General features: G+C 41.4%; 1 protein-coding gene across 1 annotated transcript in view; it reads left to right on the forward strand.

Moving 5' to 3' along the window:
- The window catches only part of LOC126199426 (gonadotropin-releasing hormone receptor-like), a 651151-nt gene that overhangs the window by 485550 nt on the left and 143048 nt on the right, over window positions 1-22553 (forward strand). The window contains exon 2 of the mRNA XM_049936344.1: window positions 4242-4425. Within this exon, the coding sequence (XP_049792301.1) occupies window positions 4242-4425 (184 nt within the window). The remainder of the gene's footprint in view (window positions 1-4241; window positions 4426-22553) is intronic.

The raw sequence follows: 22553 nt of genomic DNA on the forward strand, positions 1-22553 counted from the left end.
TACATCATTCAAAGCTCTCATAGTATCACAATGGTTCCGAAAAAATATGAACAGTTCACAAAGTACAGACAAAATAAAATTTCATAAGTGTGAAGTTACCCAACTGTGAAATTGCGTAAACATGTGTCACTGATGTAGTAAAAAAAATGTTTGTCTCTCTCAGTTAAATGATCAGATAGCTGTGTAATTTGTGTGTTACAGAAATATGGTACCGATGTGTAAAGTTGCATAAGCAAATACCATATTAGCTAGGGCTCCTTGTGCTTGCCAAACACATGGTACACAAAGTAAGCATGTACCCCCCTGAGGATTAATGTAATTATACTTTCAGGTGTTACAGATTACAGCAATGGAATGAAATGTATCACGGAAAACCTTTATATCATTGTACTTCAAATATCTTTAAAAATAAATGATTTAAGTACAAAATTAATCACTCAAATACGTGTCCTGTAGCGCAAAATGTGCGTCTTGCTGTAAGATAATCTCTGTGGAAGTGTCGTAGTTATCGTCTTCCGAAAGCTAAGTTCTGCAGAAGCCAATGTACTTACCTCATGATGCACCAAATTTCAAGTAAACCAAAATGTTGCATTAAAATCGCATTAGCAGTACTGGTAAATGTTCTAAGTATGTGAGTCTTATAGTCGTTACGTAATCATGCAACTAACAAGCAAGAATGTACAAATAACAACATTATGTCGTCTGTTCACTATAACAATGCATTCATAATTTCTGTTGAAATAAGTTCTCTTGGTTCTTGACTGGATATTTAACTTCAAACATTGTTGCATATTAACAGATTCTAAGTCTGACAATGCATACTAGAAATGTGAAGTGAAGAGTTTTGTGGCAAAGACAAAGTTAAAAAGCAGATTATCTTTCAATAAACGGTTTTACATGTGAAATGTGGTGTAAACCTTTACTCTTCACAGTACTCAGAGTTTCAACTTGAACGTAATTATCATGCGGTATATGTCGGTAAAGAATGGTAAAATAATTCTCAAGGCTAGCGTCTTATGTTATTTTTCTCAGAGCCAGCAGGCGCACGCGGCTACCTGCGGTGCGAGTCATTGTCTGTTCCTTTGTTGGCGCGCGTCGTTATTGGGATTAGGAGAAGGCCCTGCCCAGTTTGAAGCTCGCCAGGTCTGATGGAATTAAGGTCTGTCGTTTTGTTGGTAGTTTACATAGTTTCTTGTTTGTCGGTCATGTGGTGGAGAATTTCTCCCGGAATCATAACTGCACGCTGAACTGTTGCATCTGAAGTTATTTTGACTCCCTTGATAATAATTGTTTTGGTGTCCATATTGTCTGTTTCTACGGTTATCTCTGTCATATTCATAATTACGGAAGCGCGATCTTTCTTTGTAACTATTACTCTGCTAGTGGTTGTCATACGGGTGGTGTCTGTTTTGGTCACGATTTACGTTGTGAGAATAGCCTCGTCGTGTCCAGTTATTATTTCTTTCATCGCGGAATTGCGACGGATGTGACCTGTAATTGTTGTGTTCCTGTTTTCGCATCCCGCGACTGTCTGTGTCAATTTCTAATTCTTGTAAGAGTCCCTGAAAAGCTTCAATGTCGTCTTTGCAACGTCCTGCTAAAATAATATTTCTTAAATGTTCAGGCAATTTCATTAAGCAAATGCGGATGAGTTCTGAAGGGCTGTATGGGTTTGAAAGATATTGATTCTTATGCAACATGTCTTCAAAATATTTGACGAGACTGGAAAATTCAGATTGTTCGAAATGTTTCATCATTATGATGCTATGTTTTACTCGGTCTTGTGTAGCTTGAGACCAATATGCTGAGAGGAAGGCATGATAAAAATCTCCTTCACTGTGACAGTCGTGAATGACCGATCGCATTCTTACAGCTGGTTCATTCTCCAAGTAGCCACACATAAATTCTAACCTGTGCTCCAATGACCAGTTGGGAGGAAAACAATGAGAGAATTGATGGAGCCACGCTTGTGGATGAATGTCGTTGGCGGAATTCTTAAACGTTTTGAATTTACGTGTAGTAATGAACAGCTTATAGTCAAAATCATCGTGTCGGCGAGTAGCATATCGGTAATTGTTACGTCGTTTCGGCGGTTCCATTTCAAAATTCGGTGCACCTTGCCAATTTCTTTCATAGTTTCCGAAATGCCCTGTGTTATTATTTTGTGGCTTTTCCGTATTTCTAAGTCCCTCTTCCCGTGTTGGGGCGCGAGTGTCCTCTGAAATACGTAATTCTTGTATTACCTGTGTCAGCTGATCTTGTACTTCCCGGATTTCTCTTTGGTGTTGCGTATTTATTTGATTCTGATTTTGTTTGAATTTCCTAATTTGTTCGCTCTCTTCTGTGTCGTTAAAGACTACCGGTCTTGTGTCATTCAGATCATCATCTACCTTTGTAGATAAGTTAGTGAACTGATCCGAAAGTTCGGCTACTTTCTCCGATAGTGTACTTATTTCCTCACTGTGTTTTTCTGAACCAAGTTTCAGAGTATTTACTGTGTCCTTTAAATTTTCCTGAGTTTTTGCAGGTTGCGTAACCGTATCGGTAGATGCAACTGAGTCAATTTTAGCTTGCAAAGTCTCATGATTTTCATGAACAATAATTTGCAGTTCTTTTATGGCTGCTTCGTGATTCTGTAATGCATTTTCATGCCGCGAAAAAATAGGTTGAAAATGCTCACAAATTTGTGTTTTTACGTCATTACAGACTTTTTGACATTTCGATTCAATGTTATGTAACTCAGTAATAAAATCTTCACGTGTTTGTTCAAGTGTGGTGTCTAACTTACGAAGATTTTGTTCAATTGTGTCTAACTTTTGAAGCTTTTGCTGTGTTTGTCCCGCTTGTTGTATTAATTGTAATAACAATGCACTGGTGTCTGGAACATGTTCCTCAGTGCTTTTCGGCAGTGAATTTGCACCGGAAACATTCACATTTTGACAAGCAGAAAATGTGTCTTGAATAATTTGAGAAAATGGTGAGGATCCAAAACCTGAATCTACAGTATTTGCGAGATCGTGTCGTGTCATTTCGGATTCCTGAGGTGAGCTGTTGTCGACCGATCGATCGATAATGCTTGCCTGTTCACTAATTGTTTCACTGTCTACACCATTATTTGCAACCCGCTCCATTTCCCTATGCGCAATTACCAAATTACTACTTTGAACATTAGTTAATTCATTACTCTGCGGCGCTAACACACTGCTTTCGTCTTCACTGTCATTTCTCAGTTTACATTGGAGCCTAGTGTTACGTTTTTCACACGCCATTATTGACACAATATTTCACACGATAACACAGAAAAGCACAAGAGCAAAAAGAAGAGAACACATTAACATAGCACTGAAAATAATATCTAGTTAATTGCAGCAGCGAAATACTTGGTGCAAATCTACATGCATGCCACAACTGTTTTACTGTAGAACAATGACAAACTACAACTACAAAGGAAATTCTCTCTATGATTACGCGCTAGCAATAAACAAAATCTACACTAATTACACAAAGTACAAGAAAAAAATCAGAAGATTCCAGTGAGGTATCCTAGGCTAAGGGTCGACATATGAAACGTCCCCTTTGAACAATTATACACGACTGTGCTTAAACTGACACACAATATTTTGTTAGCGCAACGCAATCTGACTTTCAATAATCCCTACAAAAGAATGGGCCCTGACTAACATTAAACTATACCTTTCACAAATCACTTACCTCACAAAAATCTTCGCTACTCAAGCTACTGCAATACAGCGAGCGCCACTACTGCCAGCTAAATAAAAGATTCTAACTACTGAAGGCACTAACTACTGATAGGCATAGTTGGCAAATGAAAGATTTTGATAGAGAACAAACAATGTATTTACCTCAATAGTCATAATATATATAGCATTTCATGACAAATTTCAAAATTCCGCCATCTCTCTCCCCACATCCACCACTGCTGGCGGCTCACCTCCAACTGCGCAACGCTACGCGCTGTTCACAGCCAGCTGCCTAACACTACAATGGCAGACAACAATGCAAACTAGACACAGACCGCACACAGCACAGCCAGTGATTTTTATACAGAGGTGGCGTTACCAATAAAAAAAACCTAAACAGCCTACTTACAACTCTCCACATTTGAGACGCGGTGTCTTCCACTTAGTCCCGAGTATGTCTTGAGAATCAACAGGTGGCTCTGTTACTTGTATACCTTGCTCTGTTACTTGTATACCAGCGTGCTTCTGTTCTCCTTCCAGATGGTGATCTTTCACGTGGAGAGGGGTCCGTTCTGCGAGCTGTTCCTGCAGTGCGTGACGTACGGCTTCTACACGGAGCCGTGGCAGGAGCAGCTGTACGCCGCATTCAGCCTCATGTGCATGTTCGTGCTGCCGCTCGCCATCCTCATCGGAACATACGTGTCCACCGTCATCACCATTGCGAGTGAGTATACCTAGCTGCACACCTTCCAGAGGTGTCGTATGCCCGAGCGCAGCCACCATTTCAACCTGCTTTACGGATATCGCCTTGCTTTTTAGCTGCGAAGAGGTTATCCTGGCAGTGTTGCTTAGTTTGATATCGAGAATATCGAACAAAGTCGTTTGAGAAAAGTATTCGTCACATGATCAAAGAAAAAGTTTCAGCCAGTGACAGATGAAAATAGGCTATTTTACACGATCATGTTGTATGGTTGTTATTTCTGTTATAAATATCTTAACAGTGAAGGTGAAAACATTGATATGTAATAACATATTTGCGTTTTTGCTCATACATTATTTTCCAGTTTTGCCTCTGAATTTAGGGAGTTTTCATTGAGATCCTAAGATTTAATCATTCATCAACATCTATATAAAATGTAGTGGGGCCGTCTTCCTTGAAATTTTGTTAAATCACTTTCGCGTTCGTGAGACGTGGCACGATGGTAGACACATTTTAGGTCAACTCCGAGCACTCCAACGTTGACAACAACAATAATAACAAAACTGTTTCGGTGCAATTAAGCCCAACAAATCCATCATTACACTTGCAGAATATATTTCCGAATAGCATTGTAGTGTTGGCAGAAGAGCCAACACCGTGTTACTAGAGGAGGCCGAAATGCACGCGTTTTAGCTCACGCAGGCTGGCGTGAGGAGGGAAGAACTATACTGACGTGAAGTCTGGAACATGACAAGGAATTAGAATTCAGAAAGCGGACGTAATTAGTTTGATACTTAACTTTAATCCATTAATGATGAACGTCGCTCTTGACGGTACATGATTTCACAATATTGTCTGTTCAGAAGACATAGTAACTGAATATGGCGCCTTGCTAGATCGTAGCAAATGACGTAGCTGAAGGCTATGCTAAACTGTCGTCTCTGCAAATGAGAGCGTCTGTAGACATTGAACCATCGCTAGCAAAGTCGGCTGTGCAACTGGGACGAGTGCTAGTGAGTCTCTCTAGACTAGACCTGCCGTGTGGCGGCGCTCGTCTGCAATCACTGACAGTGGCGACACGCGGGTCCGACGTATACTAACGGACCGCGGCCGATTTAAATGCTACCACCTAGCAAGTGTGGTGTCTGGCGGTGACACCACAGCATTTGTCACTGTATTTTCATAAAAAGTGTAAGACTTTCAGTTTGTTTTATTTTCTCAGAATGAGGAATATCAGCTAAACCCGTTACACTCGTTGCTGTTCTCAACCACCATGCTCGTGAGTAAAGTATGAAACACTTCCACGACTTCTGAAAATGAGTTCTTATCGTTTAACAATTTCCATCACGTGTAAAGCGGATATCAGTCTATTTTCACTCACCAGTCGTAATCCTTTGGTACCGTCATTCGCCTGCAACTTTCTATTCACTAATTGAAATAGAAATGACGCTAAAAATTTTACAGGAGAATATTTACGGTTTTTCTCCAGGCACAGTCACAGTTAGCCGAAACAATGTAAAAATCAATAAAAGAAAGTCGTTGTGAAGGCAGCCTAAAAGATATATTCGCCAAGATAAACAAAACTTTAGGGTTACCTCTTCATGTCTCAATAACTACATTAGCTGTTACTAGCCATTCAAGGAGTGCTTTACATGATCTGGCAAAGCAACTGTCAAGTGGTCAATTAAGTGCCTTTTGACGATAAACTGCCCGATTTCCAGTTAATACATAGAATACAGTTCAACAGAGAACATCAGTGTATGATGAACAGCCATGTAGAACATTCCACATTCCGAAATGAAATGTACAGAGCACACAACGGACGAAACTAGACGTGACGAATCAATATTCATACGCCAGAGCTGAAAAAGTCCTATTTTTGCACAGAAAGAAAAGTGATGTAGCTATCCAACACACATTAATTCAACAAGTGGATCCCTTCTACCCTCCTCCATCTCCCAAGATAGTACTGAGGAAGGTGCATCATTGTTCCAGATTTCCTATTTCATGTAAAGCGCAGTTATATGATAGGCAGTCAAACTAGCTTTCAGAGCTCTGTTTTATGTTTCCCCTGTCGTCAAAATGACCTCCCACATACTTTAGGGACCAGACGCGGTGAATAAGAGGAGTGTCTGACCAACTGAAAACACAGAACCATCAATTTGACAGTAACATATGGGGAAATTTGCTAAGCTGTGTTGTTCTGCAGCAAAAGAATCACTATTGTTATCTTTCAACGCGTACCTAGACACTTTTGTCGTCCAGCTATTGTCTGAGTAATATTCTTCGGATATATTTCAGCCCTTAGGCAGGTAGTCCATGAACGGAATACGTGTTGTTCCGGGAAGCAGATGCCCTGCCTTTCTGGCCATTTTTGGATGCGCAACTTCTTAGATCGCAGCCTCCTCCAGTATCTACTCGTATGTAACATTCATTACTATTTGATTTCAGGACCTTAGAAGTGGACCCATACTTCATTCTTAACTACTAATTTAGACAAAAAGTCCTTCGAAGGGTCAACGGGGCGAAAAAATGTTTTGGATGATTCGACTCATGCTTCTTCCTGTTCGCTGTTCAAATATTTTCCAAGAGGGGTAGTGCAGTAGTTAGCACACTGGACTCAATTTCGGGAGGACGACGGTTCATACCCCCGTCCGGCCATCCTGATTTAGGATTTCCATCATTTCCCTAAATCGCTTAAGGGAAATGCCGGGATGGTTCTTTCGAAAGGGCACGGCCACTTCCCTTCTTCATCCTTCCTTAATCCGAGCTTGTGCTCCCTCTATAATGACCTCGTTGTCGACGGGACGTTACACTATACTTTTGCTCCTCCTCCTATTCAAATATTTCAATTCCACTTCGTTGAAAGCTTTCTCATGCGTACAATATTGTTAATAATGAAATCAATACACTCCGTCGAGGATTTAAGTATCTTGATTTCCTTTCTGATGGATATTCGACGGTCCTAATCACAGAACTGTTTGTTGATGTTCTGAGCCACTCACTTCGGATTCAGAATTTAAACGAGAAAATCGGGTTCTGACTGTGCCGTGAGTATGACACTTCTCCTTCAGCAATTCTGACATCTTAGTATGAACTTTGGCTATAGAAAAAGACACCTCATAATTAAAAGAGATAAACTATCCAACGTTTCTACCATCTCACGATCCACTTTACTTCACAACATTCATGTGAATAGGAAACTTGTAAGGTATCAAGTTATCATGTGATACCAAATTCATTTCTTACTCCGAGCTATTGGGACCACACCTGGAAATTCTGCAGACGTCCGTAAAACTGTTTGAGAAACATAATCGAACAGGTCGTTGTTACATATCAATAGCACGTTCGCACATCTCAGTCATTTATAAATGATGTGTTATTCGGCCTTAGTGAAATGCTCCATAAAATGTTAGTTTTTGCGACAGTATATCCTAAGTGATTATTAGAGAATTGAAACTTGTTCCCCTTTAATCAAGGCGAATAATTAATTGCGATGAATTTTATTTCCTTTGAACAGGACAACCGTAGTCAGTAATCATTTAAGTATAGTCCTAAGGTTGGAAGTGGGTCGTTTTACGATTTACGGAATGTCATTATAAGTCTCTTTAAAAATAGTTCACACTTTATAATTGTAGATAATGTAATTAATACGTGTGAATGGGAAAGAACCGGCCCAGATTCACGTGAGGAACAAAGAAAAGTAAATGTATAGCGCACGATGTTTGTAGTGGAAATGATAAGGAGAGTTTCACATTACCTGGGAATGAAACATACGTTTGAATAGGGTTTCTATTTTCTGGTCTGATTTGATAGCAGAACAGTAAACAGTGTCGGGAAAAGCTCAGACCCGCTTAAGGATAGCTCGGGTTTAATGTATCTAAGGAACTCGTGCATAATATAACTAAGAGAGAATACATGTTCAGTGATGTGTTTATGTTAAAACGATCTCATTTTCTATTACGTTTCGCCCTGAAGAAGATTTGTAGGGAAGAGGTGGAGGAACCCCTTATAAACTTGACAATCAATATCCCACATGAAATACAAAAGACGCTCGAACTTCAGAAATACTCTAATCAGCCAGAACGGAACAGGTATCTAACAGCCGGTATGTCCACCTTCGACACGAATAAAAGGGACGACGCGTCGTGACGTGGAAGGAATGAGGCCTTGATAGGTCGCTGGAGGGAGTTGGCACCACATCTGCACGCATAAGTTACCTAATTCCCGTAAATTCCTGGGAGCGGAGCAATGATCTATGACGCCACGTTCACATCCCAGATGTGTTCGATCGGGTCCAGATTTGCCGAGTTGGGGGCGACCACATCAATTGGAACTCACCACCATGTTCCTGTGACCACTATGTCGCACTTACGGTCTTGTGAGAACGCGCATTATCTTGTTGAAAAATGCCGCGGCCGTCGGGAGGCATGGTTGTCATGAAGGGGTGTGCGTGGTCAGCAACCAGTGTGCGATGCTCCTTGGCCGCCATGGTTCTTTGCACGATCTCTACTGGACCTAAGGATGCCCACGTGAATGTTTCCTAGAGCATAATGAAGCCGCCCCGGCTCGTCTCCGTCCCGCAGTGCAGGTGACAAGGAGCTGTTCCCCTGCACTGACTCGAGGCCTCCCATCGCCATGATGAAGAAGGCATCGGGGTCCTTCAGACCATGCAAAGCTCTGCCACTGCACCAACGACGAATGCCGGTGGACGCGTGCCAATTTAGGTCGTAGTTGCCATTGTCGTGCTGTTAACAACTGCACATGCGTAGGTCGTCGGCTACGGAGGCCCATCTTTATGAGAGTTCAGTGCACTGTGTGATCATTTACACTTTCACTCTGCCCAGGATTATAGTCTGTTGTTAGCTCCGCCGAAGTTCGCCGCCTGTCCTGTTTTGCCAGCCTGCCCAGCCTACGACGTCCGACATCTGTAAGGAGGGGTGGTCGTCCAACCCCAAGACGTCTGGACGTGGCTTCACCTTGGATTCGTCACGTGTTGAAGACACTCAACACAGCACTCCTCGAACACCCCAACAAATCGCGCAGTTTACTTGTGCTCGTGCCGAGCCTCCGGACCATCACAATCTGCGCAATCAAACTCAGACAGATCGTGCGCTAATTCTACACACGGATAGCACGACAGCTGATACTACATGCACCTTGCATGCGTCTGACTGGCAGTTATTCCTCGCCAGGTGCCGTTGCTATGGGATGTCATCAGTCCACTAGAGCTTAGAACTACTTAAACCTAACTAACCGAAGGAAATCACACACATCCATGCCCGAGGCAGGATTCGAACCTGCGACCGTAGCCGTGGCGCGGTTCCAGACTGAAGCGCCTAGAACCGCTCGGCCACAGCGGCCGGCCCAGTGATCATTTCTAGCATATGCTGTGCACATGTAACGGGACTCACGAATTTCTAACAGAAACGATTGTTACCTTACGACAAGTGAGGAAATCTATAAGAAAACAGTCGTAGATTAATTTGATGGAAGTCCTCTTTTTTGTCTCGCAGTGTGGTAATATTTTCATTTGTCTCAGTACCGCGCCTACATTTGAAGGGTGTGTTTGAAGTACCTCAGACTTTTCTTTTTATGCCACATTCCTCACAAGATATCCTGAGGACGGGAGAAATATTTAAATAATAATATAATAAATCATACCAACAATGACGTGTTTATGCCTTCAGCCAAGATAGTAGATGCATGCGTGATTCTTTCAGTTGTTCTTTCAGTCCCACTTAATTAAGAATTGGCAGTCACTGTGGGGCTTCCACTAACTTACTTGCTTCCCCAAATGTTTTTCTGATTCTAACTTTTCACTGCAGATTTTTGCCAAGTTGTTGATACTTTCATTCAGTTGAAATCTGTCTTGAGAATTCATGAATGTAACTGTTCTCTGATATCCGTGCACTTTGTGCTTGACTTGAAGTTCACAGTACCTGTTATCTCGTAACAATGTGTAACTAAATATGTGATGTAACATCTGATGTATCTGAGCTTACGGTCACCTGATTGGGCTTTATAGTGACCTTCCCATTCAGTAGTTTGCTGAATTTCGTATTCTCAGAACCTTTGTGAGTTACTCCACACATTTTTCATGTGTGTTAGGACCACCCCTGTTTAGTTAATTCAGTTCACTATGGTATCCATTGTGTGACACCTGTAATTAAATTTACGTTACCTATGTACTGGTAAGCTCACCCTGTACAGATCATTCTCACATGGACAACCGTAACTTCACATCTGCTCTCCACAACAGTTCTGCCTACCGAAATACATTTCCTCGTTCACTACAGACATTTTGCGTGTCTCGGGAATGGATTATACGAGGCTTGCCCAGAAAGTAATGCAGCACATATTTTTCTTCAACAAGTCTTTATTGAACATAATGATAATTACACACACGAAAGAATGGTGTTTATCTAAACTCCCTATTTTTCCACGTAATCTCCACCTCGTTCTGTGTCCTTCCTCCAGCGCGAAACAAGGGCGTGTATGCCCTGTCGGTACCAATCCTTGTCATGATGGTGGAGGCAGTGCTTCGCTGTGTGACTCACCTTCCGATGCAGCGCCAATTGCCGACTCGTTAATGCGTCTGTCCTCGCGACTGACATCAGTTCGCCGCAACATGTCAGGTGTGACAGCCGTAAATGGTCTCCTCGACCGCTGAAAATAGTGGAGTTCCGCCGAACCGCCTTCTGATGACCTCACCCTCCGTGTCCAGTGACTGTACTACTGTCGACAGCAGATGCTCCTAATCGTGTGCTTCTTCTAGTAAGCTGTACAAGCACAAAAAAAAAAGCACGCACCGCCATCTGACTGTATGTTACTGTATTTTTTCTGTATAATCCAGAATTCATCTTTCACGCCATTGTCGAGTACAATGTTCGTAAACCGTTAACATCATTTTGCTGTGTACTGTGCAGGATGACAGACACACAGTTCAACACATTTGCTTAACATTGATAAAAATGGTACAAAAGGAACGTCTTGTAGGAATCCAGCACGTTGTCGTACAAGCACCTAAAATCTGGAAAATCAGACGAAAGCAGATAAACACAAGACTAGCACATGCCTTAGAGACGTGTACCTATTAAAGTAACCGATGGTTTTGCGCGCTGCACCATTGTCGGTGTTGTTACTGTAATCGCTCGTGTTGCTTTACATCTCAGAATATATTTCATTCATAAGAAAAAAGGTGGAAAATATAATATCTCGTAGGTACCACTGTATATAGAGATGCAAATATGAATTATTCCAATGAATTTCGTTACATCATTTTACTATCTCCGCGCCTTCCCCATGGGAATACACTAACATCTCCATCTACGTGATTACTCTGCTATTCAAAATAAAGTGCCTGGCACAGGGTTCAATGAACCACATTCAAGCTGTCTCTCTACCGTTCTACTCTCGAACGGCACGCGGGAAAAAAGAGCACTTAAATTTTTCTGTGCGAGTCCTGATTTCTCTTATTTCATCGTGATGATCATTTATCCCTATGTAGTTGGGTGCCAACAGAATGTTTTCGAAATCAGAGGAGAAAACTAGTGATTGAAATTTCATGATAAGATCCTGTCTCAACGAAAAACACCTTTGTTCTAATGATTGCCACTCCTATTCACGTATCACGTCAGTGACACTATCTCCCCTATTTCGCGATAATACAAAACGAGCTGCCCTTCTTTGTACTTTTTCGATGTCGTCCGTCAGTCCCATCTGATACGGATCCCACACCGCACAGCAATACTGCGGAATAGGGCGAACAAGTGTGGTGTAAGCAGTCTCTTTAGTAGATCTGTTGCACCTTCTAAGTGTTCTGCCAATGAACCGCAGTCTTTGGTTTGATCTACCCACAATATTATCTATGTGATCGTTCCAATTTAGGTTATTTGTAACTGTAATCCCTAAGTATTTAGTTGAATTTACAGCCTTCAGATCTGTGTGACTTATCGCGTAATCGAAATTTAGTTTATTTCTTTTAGTACTCACGTGAATAACTTCACATTTTTCTTTATTCAGGGTCAATTGTCACTTTTTGCACCATACAGATAACTTATCTAAATCATTCTGCAAGTAGTTTTGATCATCTGATGACTTTACAAGACGGTAAATGACAGAATCATCTGCAAACAATATAAGATGGTTACTCAGATTGTCTCCTATGTCGTTAATATAGATGCTGAAACAGGTGCGGATAACGTCGGATGTTTGGTGTAGCTGTCTGTTGTCAACAGAAATGCAGCAGTACCAGAAGACTGTAGTGTAATGCAGACAGACCTACAGAGAATCCGGTGTCAACTGACCGTCAGCATAAGTAAATGCATTGAATTTCGCACAAATAGGTGGAGAGGTCCATTAGTGTTCTATTATTAAGGTGATAAAACTGTAGAACCAGTAACAAGTATATAAGACGAGGGAGTAACCTCCAGGAGCTACGTATAATGGAGCCGAGCACAAAAAGCCAGCTGTAGGAAAAAGCAGATGCCAGGCTGTCAGTCATTGGAAGAATTTTAAAAGAAAAGTAGTTCATTTACGAAACAGGTATCTTTGAAACATTCGATGTGTCTATTCTTGGCTGTTGCTCGTCAGTCTAGAACCTTTATCTGTTTATAATTTTGCAAAAGAGAGAGAGAGAGAGAGAGAGAGAGAGAGAGAGGATCAACCGGAAAGTTGTTCAGAGTCACTCAAGGGACCCTAGTGACGGAAGCTACAACCGAGGAACTGTGTTGAACGGAAACGTTTGCTGTCAAATTTCTCAGGGTGTATACAACAAGAATCACCAGCAGTGTGTTACTTCCTTTTCCAAAAATATCAAGAAACGATGACAACACGAAATTAATAATAATAAAAAAGAAACATAGGTGATATTACCTCTCGCTGGCTGTCCGTTCACAATGGCACGCCGTTCACAAATGGAACAAGAAAGGGGAGAATAGATAATGAGAACTTCTATGTGTCCTCCGTCAGCATTTTAAGGTGGCGTGCGTAACAGCGATGAAGATTAATCAGAATTAAAGTGGACTTCCTATCGTACCTGTTTTTATCTGATTGGTAGCATAGACGTCCTCTCAGCTACTGGAACGGGGTCAGCTACAGACGATCACAGGCCCGCTCTTCCTTGCAATCCTTAAGAATGATGTTGCAGAATTTTCACAAGATTTCAATGGAGCGATTGATCATTATCGTTAGACAATTAAATTGGTTGTTGGTGAAAGATTCTAGGACAGCAGCAGTTTCCAAACGAATCGCATACGCTCAGTCGAATGTCCCAGCGGGCAGTAAAACACTCTCGTGAAATTCCACTAACGGTGAATTCCTTCGTCTTATCATTATAGAGCGTCGAAACATTCCGAAAATTCTGAGCCTTTTAAATAGCTGAAATTAGTTTATACGGAAAAACATTAGCTGTTGATTGGGCACTGAAACTGAGAAATGTATTTGCGAGAGATTGGTAAAGTTAACGAATATAATGGGGCGCTAGCCAGAAAAGAAGCGAGTCATAGCTCTTGTGCAACGTGACGTATCTGTGTAGGCCATGGAGGGACTAGTAGAGGAACAACGTGGTATGTGTACAGGTACATAAAAAGACAGGCATGTTAAACAGGGATTATGTAGGACAATGGTAGAGCTGAGATGTTTACATGACTATCATACGGTAACACCGTTTTAGGAACGTAATATTCCCAATTACATAGATGGCAGGTACTGAAAAGTCTGAAAACTTGGAAACCATCGCAGAATACTAACACAAACTGTTTACATAGCAAAGGAAAGAGGTTAAAGCCGACATCGGTGAACATCAGTATGGGTTCGGGAAAATAAGTAGGAATATGCGAGACAATGCTAACCCTAAAACTTAGAAGATAGACTGAAGGAATTCCGACCTACATTTATAGACTTTACAAATTTAGAGAAAGCTTTTGACAGAGTTGACTGGAATACGCTATTTTAACATCAGTCATGTTTGGTGATGACACTGTAATTCAGGTAAAGGCCAACAAAGATCTACGAGACTTATAAAACCTAATGTACAGGTTATAAGATGAACATTACAAAAGTAGAACAACTGTAATACAACAAATTTACGAGATTAAACTAATATATTATGAAGGAGTTAGATTAGGGAATCGGGTACCGAGATTATTATACGAGTCTTGCTGTTTGGGAACTACAATAAATCACGGTAACAGAAGGAAAGTGGATACGTAATGCATACTTACAATAGCAAGAAGTTTCTTTATCAAAAAGAGAAATTTGTAAGTGCGTAACCAACAGGACAGGAAATCTTTTCTGAGGTCTCGACTGTAGCCTTGTGTGGAAGTGAGACAAGGACAGTGAACATTAGAAACAAGAAAACAGAACAGTTGAAAATATGGTGCTGCTGAACAGTGCTGAATATTAGACGGTTAGATCGGTTAATTAACACAAAGACACCGAATGGAATTGGTGACGAAAGAGATTAATGCGGAAACACGACGAAGAGAATCGACCAGTAAGTAGGGCACTTTCTGTGGCGGCGCAGATGGATATAGAGTGCAGCAGTTATGCAGAGATGAAGATCTTCACACAGGGTAGGCCAGCGGTGGAATCTGAATCAGACCAGTCTTCGGTCTGGACTAAGTAACAACAAATAAGCGTTTGAAAAAATTTATTGTTCATGTTGGAAAGAAAGATATTTTTAGATTTTGCTAGTGTTGATGAAGAAGTGCTGATGCTTTCTCGCAATTCTAAGTCGTATTGCCTAAAATATGAAATTAGTGTTGCAACGTCACATCAAACTGAATACAAAAACTTTTAACTCGTCGGCAGCTCGTGGTCTAGTGGTTAGCGTTGCTGTCTCTGGCTCACGGTGTGCCGGGTTCGATTCGCAATCGGGTTGCGGATTTTCCCTGCCTGGGGACTGGGTGTTTGTATTGTCCTCATCATTTCACCAAGATTCGTGAAAGTGGCTAGATTTGACTGTGTGTAAAGATTGGCGCTGATGACCACGCAGTTGAGCGCCTCACAAACCAAACATCATCAGCGAAACTATTAACTCTACTATTGCCTAAGTTTTATCAGCTGGCAATTAAGATGCGACTTAGTGAGTACACGAAATCGCAATTTGTTTTCTTAATAAAAGCTGTCAATAGCAGTCTCCCTAGCGAAGGGGGGGTTCTTGCTTGTAAGTGTACATAACCCAAGTATATTCTCACAGCTCCGCATGATTCGGATACAAGTACAACTTCCCAGCCTCAATTTAAGATTGTAACTTAACGGACGATTAATCACGTGGCTCTCTGTGTCATCATATCTATGAAGTGTGAAGGCCAAATAAATTGCAGGGAGAGGAAGACGCGCTGAAACTGCGTCAAACTTGGGAACCACTGCACCGCGCTAACCAAATTTCAGGAACTTCGACGGCCTTTAGGAGCATCGCCGTGTAATTGCATTAAGTTTGTCGTTCAGCAAAGGTGGGTGCTCAGAGAGATGAGTGCGAATTTTACCTACGAAAACACCGGATCGAACATTCCTGGCAACTGTGCGCAGCCCTGTAGACGCGTAACGGGTGTGCCAGGTGCCCCGAATATGGAATGAGTAATCGCATCATCACTTCTCTGTGACTGTGGCACATATTGCCTCTTTCCATTCGTTGTCTTGTTGCAAACTGATGAATCAACATAGAAATGAATCAATAGAAAGCAATTACATCCTCTTTTAAAGAAAAATGTTGCCAAAATAGCCTAGTGAAATTGAAGCAAAAAACCCTGTACTCTGTCGTAATTATAGCTGTATAGAACAAGTAACTTGTGTCAGGTGCTAGGAGTAGTTTCTAGTGTTCTCACACATCAGCACTTTTACAGTACAAAAAGTTATGCGCCTGTTTCCCATGATTGGTACTACGTCGTGTAAGCACGCCAACAATGTCAGAAAAAATTGCTGTCGTGCTTGGTGCAGATATTAAGACGGCATGCGCATTAAGACGATATATATATATATATTTTTTTTACCAATCATTTCTTTCTGCCCTCTCACTCTTAAGGCCGTACCTTTTGGAATATGAGACTGAGAGTACTTTTGCTCATATGCTCATTCATTGGAGAATCCGTCCTCTAAATTTGGTCGTAATCACGGTAGTGTGTAGAGGAGTCTATAAGTCTCTCATCGGTACAGACGTATGGGCTAAGAAGTAACTTATGGGCTAAGAAGTACTTTTGAGTATCACATCAATGAAGCACCTGCTACTGACTGTCAAATATTTCTCCTGTGCAAATATCTATCTGCCAACTGGAGATTTAAAGACCGTTCACAGTGGTAAACTCAGGATGACTGTTAAGAGTCTCAGAATCAGTTGCATCTCTTTCTCTATTCTAAATGAAATTTCCAGGCGTACAAGAAAAAAAATAGTAGAAAACAAGTGTGTTTTTTCAAAACAGCTTTATTCTCGTAACAGGGTCCATAAATTTCACCATATAAAATTATACAGGTGTTAACAGTACAGGAGGACACCGAGAGAGGAAAGGTCTCCTTTCTTTCAGTGTCTAAAATGTGACCAACTGTGGTTTCAATATACTGGATACGGCTTGTAAACAGCAAGGTTAAACACGTAGTCAGACTATATTTTACTAATTATAACCTGATAGTGTGCGATGTACATCGTGAAACGGCCGATTATGTGTTGTGAATTTCGCGTTGCATAGGTTACTCACCTTCTCCTACGGTAGCTAGTCCAACAAGTAGATCTGAATATCTTCATAACGAACCACGCATAAGAACAAGTGACAATAATCAGAGTTCACTTGTAGCGTGCAAGAGACAGTTACCAATTCTACTAAACTGAATCAAACTGAAGAGTCAAGACGCAGAGTCGTAGTGCACATTGGGGAATTTGGAATGAACGGAGAATTGCCAACATATCGTCTCGTTCTTCAGGAAGACACTGAAATACGATTCACTTACGAAATACTTTAAGATGTAGATAACACTGGACATAATTTGTCTTTTCTGTGACAAAATGCAAGTTAAACTTAATATTTTGTACGTGATGTAATTTTCAGCGATAAATTCAGTCATAGGCTGAAAATAAATTTTATTATGGTTTACCGATTTAGACAAATTATTTTTGATCTTGTAAAGCCTACAAAATTAGGAATATCACAAATCTTTAGACCTTGCCTATATCTGAACGTGAAGTATAAAATTGTGTTACAGATACTTACTTAGTAAGTTTCTGTAATATGCTTACTGTGGGTGGATTTACCCAAACATACATTCACAGTATTAATTTAGTAAATTAATTAAAAAATGAATCAGATTCACTTATGGAGGAATTTGTGTCCAATGGCAGCGCCTGATAATCACATAATACTTCTGGAGGCAACCCGTGACAAGCAGTAGTCGTTTTCTTCGCTCAAAATAATTAACAATGAACTGAGGCTCATGCACAGGTATTCTGGCAATATCAAATCCAAAGAGAAGCATTTAACACAGGACGTAAAAAACAGAATACAATTAGCTCAAATGCCCATAATTGGCAGTGAGGATGAATATTCAGTTACGTATACGCAGACAGTTTGTCAACAGGGAACGTCACTTCTGTTGCAGCTGCTATAACTTTTCACAGTTGTAACCCCAAGGCGCTGGGACTTTTAAAGTTCTGCACTACGAAAACGGAAAGCTTAACAGAGCTTCTGAATTTTTAATCATATACCCTAATTTCCCCCAGGGGTGGCATAACGGAAATGAGAAGCGCCGGGCTTACGAGGATGGGTAGACGTGGCTTCCGGGACCTGGGATGAGCTTCACGAGGATATGGCGCAGTTGCGTGCGCTCCGAGTGGCCGCTCTTTCGTGGTTGAGTCAGATTCCAAACTACGCGTGGCGAATTCGCAGTGGTGACTCAGAATGTAGTTAGATAAATGCCTCCGTCACTAAATAGATGAGTAGAAGTAAGACAAATTTTGAAAGTTATTCTCAGATGCTAAATTAGTTTGCTGAAAGTCTCGTCTTCATGCTTTTGGTATCACACAATAGATACACGTGGAACCACTGGGTGATTCCAAAAGAACTTTATAACTTTAATTACACACAGAATTTTAGTGAGACGACTTAGAAGTGTGGTTAAGGTTTCATATTGTAGCAAAATGCTGCAAGTTTCATCCCATATGTCAAATTTCAAATTAACTTCCACTTTAATTCTCATTTTGGCTGAATGTGTCTGTCATTGCACATACAGCAGAAATCCAATCTGAAGTCAGTTTCTTGGCACACCTTATTCAGCATATCCTGTGAAGCATAGCGTTTTTGGTTTCAACTTTCTGACGTTCCTAGAGACGAAATTCCTTACTATAATAATAAGTGTATGAAACTTTTGCTACAAGATGGCACCGTAACCAGACGATTTTCAGTATTCTGTTGTTGCTAGGGCGGAGTTTCGTACTGCAACAATAAGTGAGTGGAACTTTTGCTACAGTAGGCACCTTACTCACGGTTCTAATTTGTGTCGATAAAATTTCTATACGTACGTGGAACTGTGAAATCCTTTTTGAATCATCAGCAGACCATAAATTCTGATGAATTTATCACTCTGTGAACATTCAGAACTTATTTTCCATGGTTTCATCCAGCAATAAGGTTTTCCGTCGAAAAATTATGTTGACACTGGTCTGATCGAACATACGATTTAAGAGGAATCATTACTGATTCGTTCAGAAGCAGAAGACCACGCGTGACACCATTCCGCATGTCGTTACTCCTATCATGCGAATGACAGGTTCTTTATCTGAGCTTGCGTTCTGTATTAACGTACGAAATGATCGGAGGCTGCAGGCTGCTATCGTCTTGACAGGAAGATCATAAACGCCACTGCCCATTTCAGGCGTATGAGTACACATACGCAGCATAATTAAATAATTTAATGTGATATATTCAATTTCTCTTCCTGATAGGAGAGTAGAATGAGACGTTATAAGTGCGTACTTCACTTTCTTTCATCTTAGAATAATAAAGAATATCTAGATTTAGTTATCATTTTTCTGAAAAAAAAAATAATCATTTCAGAAAGCCTATCAAAAATTTAAAATAGCTGTCACAACTCGTAAATTCGTGGTCTTCTTCAATGCAATAATGTTTTTTATTGAGGCTTTCCATACAAAAAAAGACAGTATGTTATGAAAGAGTAGAAGACGGACAAGTAACCATTAATGATAATTTAGTTCGATGACGAACTTTAGCTGTCTGGAGGAGTAAACGTTTATCACTGACGTGCGATGTAAAATAACTCTCTGATATTTTTCCATCAAAGAGATGGCTACAATCAGGATGACGATGTAAGTCATCACCCGACGAATCCGTGTTTCAAAAGTATCGGAAGACTGTATTTCATTTCGAATCATGACACCGACATGCTCGTAGTAAGTCATATTACTGGGGGAAATTAGGGTATATGATTAAAAATTCAGAAGCTCTGGTAAGCTTTCCGTTTGTGTAAAGCAGAACTTTAAAATTCCCACCGCCCCAGGTTACAACTGTGAAAAGTTATAGCAGCTGCAACGGAAGTGACGTTTCCTGTTGACAGACCGTATGCGTATACATAATTGAATATTCCTCCTCACTGATAAGTGTGGGCATTTGGGCTAATGATATTCCTACTTAGAAGGAACAAAAGCATGATACTAGCTCTTTAGAGATGACAAGAAAAGTCATAAAATTGAGATACCAAAGATAAAAAGAGATAACGATGGATTGGAATCTCAAATGTTCTTTTACAAAAGAATATCGAAGGGTACTGAACCAATTCTGTTCTTACACAGCTGCACAGATGCGTGATACAGATATCCGTGAGAGGGGATTCATAAACAGCTGCAATCGTTAAAACTGACCGAGACCCCACGTGGCAGCTAGATCTCTGCAGACGCTACACCGAGTTAGCTTCGCCCTCACCAGTGATAAAACTGGAGATTTCTCTAACAACAATAGTGCGCTCTGCGGTTGGGAGAAATTACAGGTCACACCTGCCTACAGGAATGGAATCAGAGCTGACCGATACAGGTGCGGTCCAAACTCAGTGACATCCGCCTGTTGTAGAATCGCACAACACACTCTTAGCGCAGAAGCAATGAGGAATGTCGATCAGAATGATCTCTATTCCAAACAGAAGGGTCATGACACACTGAACCAGCGCTTTTCTTTACGTGACACCCAGTGGCGGAAAGCAATTAGGTACATGATTTCCGGAATGAATTTGCAGTCGGCGAGAAAACAAATGCCGACCGCTGTGGTCGAGTGGTTCTAGGCGCTTCAGTCTGGAGCCGCGCTGCAGCTACGGTCAAAGATTCGAATCCTGCCTCGGGCATGGATGTGTGTGATGTCATTCGGTTAGTTAGATTTAAGTACATCTAAATATAGGGGACTGATAGCCTCAGATGTTAAGAACCATGTGTGCTTAGAGCTTTCTTTCTTTGTGGTTTTTTTTCCCGCAGCGACGTATGTGAGTCGTCCCTGGAGACCACATCTCCCCCTCAGGACAGAAGCGCCCTCAGGCTGCGGTCAGTATAGTGCCAAACTTGTAAGAGTTCAACGCTGTTCAGGACTCAGCCACAGCAGCTAACATCATCATCTAGGACCAACGAGTAATTCCAGTTTTAGATAGACCTGTACTGTTCTTAATGTTTAACATTCTACCTCAAGAGAACAGTTTCTTAATTTTTTCAATGCTGGGCCATCAGCAAGTGTCAGCGTGCGAACCATTCAACCAAACATAATCGATATGGGCTTTCGGAGCCAAAGATCCACTCGTGTACCCCTAATGGCCGCACGGGACAAAGCTTGACGCCTCGCCATGGGCCCATCAACATCGACAAGACAGTTGTAAATTATACAGTATTTCCGTGGCGAAGACTAGTGTCAGAGTTAAGCAAATCTTTTATTCATTAACGTAATACAGTGAGCTTATATTTCATCTGTCGTAGTTAAGAATGACACATCTGCCAGAACAATAAAGAAAACGCATACTTGTGTCCAGAAAATTGTGGTATCATCTGGTCACAACAGTAGGTACGTCTAAATACACTGAAGCGACAAAGAAACTGGTATAGACATGCGCATTCAAATACAGAGTTATGCAGACAGGCAGAATACGGCACTGCTGAGGGCAACGCCTATATAAGACAACAAGTGTCTGGCGCAGCTAGATCGGTTACTGCTGCTGCAATAGCAGGTTATCAAAAGTGAGTTTGAACGTGGTGTTATAGTCGTCGCACGACTGATGGGACACAGCATCTCTGAGACAGCGATGAATTGGGGATTTTCCCGTATGACCATTTCAAAAGCGTACCGTGAATATCAAATCTCCGCTACGGCCTGAAAAAGTTCTTGTAAGTACGGGGCCAACGACGACTGAAGAGAATCGTTCAATTTGACACAAGCGCAACTCTTCCGCAAATTGCTGAGATTTCAATGCTGGGCCATCAGCAAGTGTCAGAGTGCGAACCATTCAACCAAACATAATCGATATGGGCTTTCGGAGCCAAAGATCCACTCGTGTACCCCTGATGGCTGCAAGGGACAAAGCTTTACGGCTCGCCATGGGCCCATCAACACCGACTATGGACATGTTGCCTTGTCGGACGAGTCTCGCTTCAAATTGTATCGAGCGGATGGAAGTGTACGGGTATGGAGACAACCTCACGGTTCCATGAACCCTGCATGACAGTACGAGACTATTCAAGCTGGTAGAGGCTCTCTAGTGGTGTGGGTCGTGTGCAATTTGAGTGATATGGGACCCTTGGAACGTCTAGATACGACTCTGACATGAGACACGTATGTAACCATCCTGTCTGATCACCTGCATCCATTCGTTTTCGTTCTGCATTCTGACAGGCAATTCCAGCAGGACAATGCGATATCCCATACGTCCAGAATTGCTACAGATTGACTCCAGGAACACTCTTCTGAGTTTAAACACTTTCGTTGCCTACCAAATTCCCTATACATGAACGTTATTGAGCATATCTGCCTTGCAACGCGCTGTTCAGAAGAGATCTCCACCCCCTCGTACTCTCTTGGACGGCCATGTAGAATTAATGGTGTGAATTCCCTCCAGCACTGCTTCAGGCAGTAGTCGAGACCATGCCACGTAGTATTGCTGCACTTCTGCGTGCTCTCTGG

This window comes from Schistocerca nitens, chromosome 8 (genome assembly GCF_023898315.1).
Source record: "Schistocerca nitens isolate TAMUIC-IGC-003100 chromosome 8, iqSchNite1.1, whole genome shotgun sequence".
Lineage (NCBI taxonomy): Eukaryota > Metazoa > Arthropoda > Insecta > Orthoptera > Acrididae > Schistocerca > Schistocerca nitens.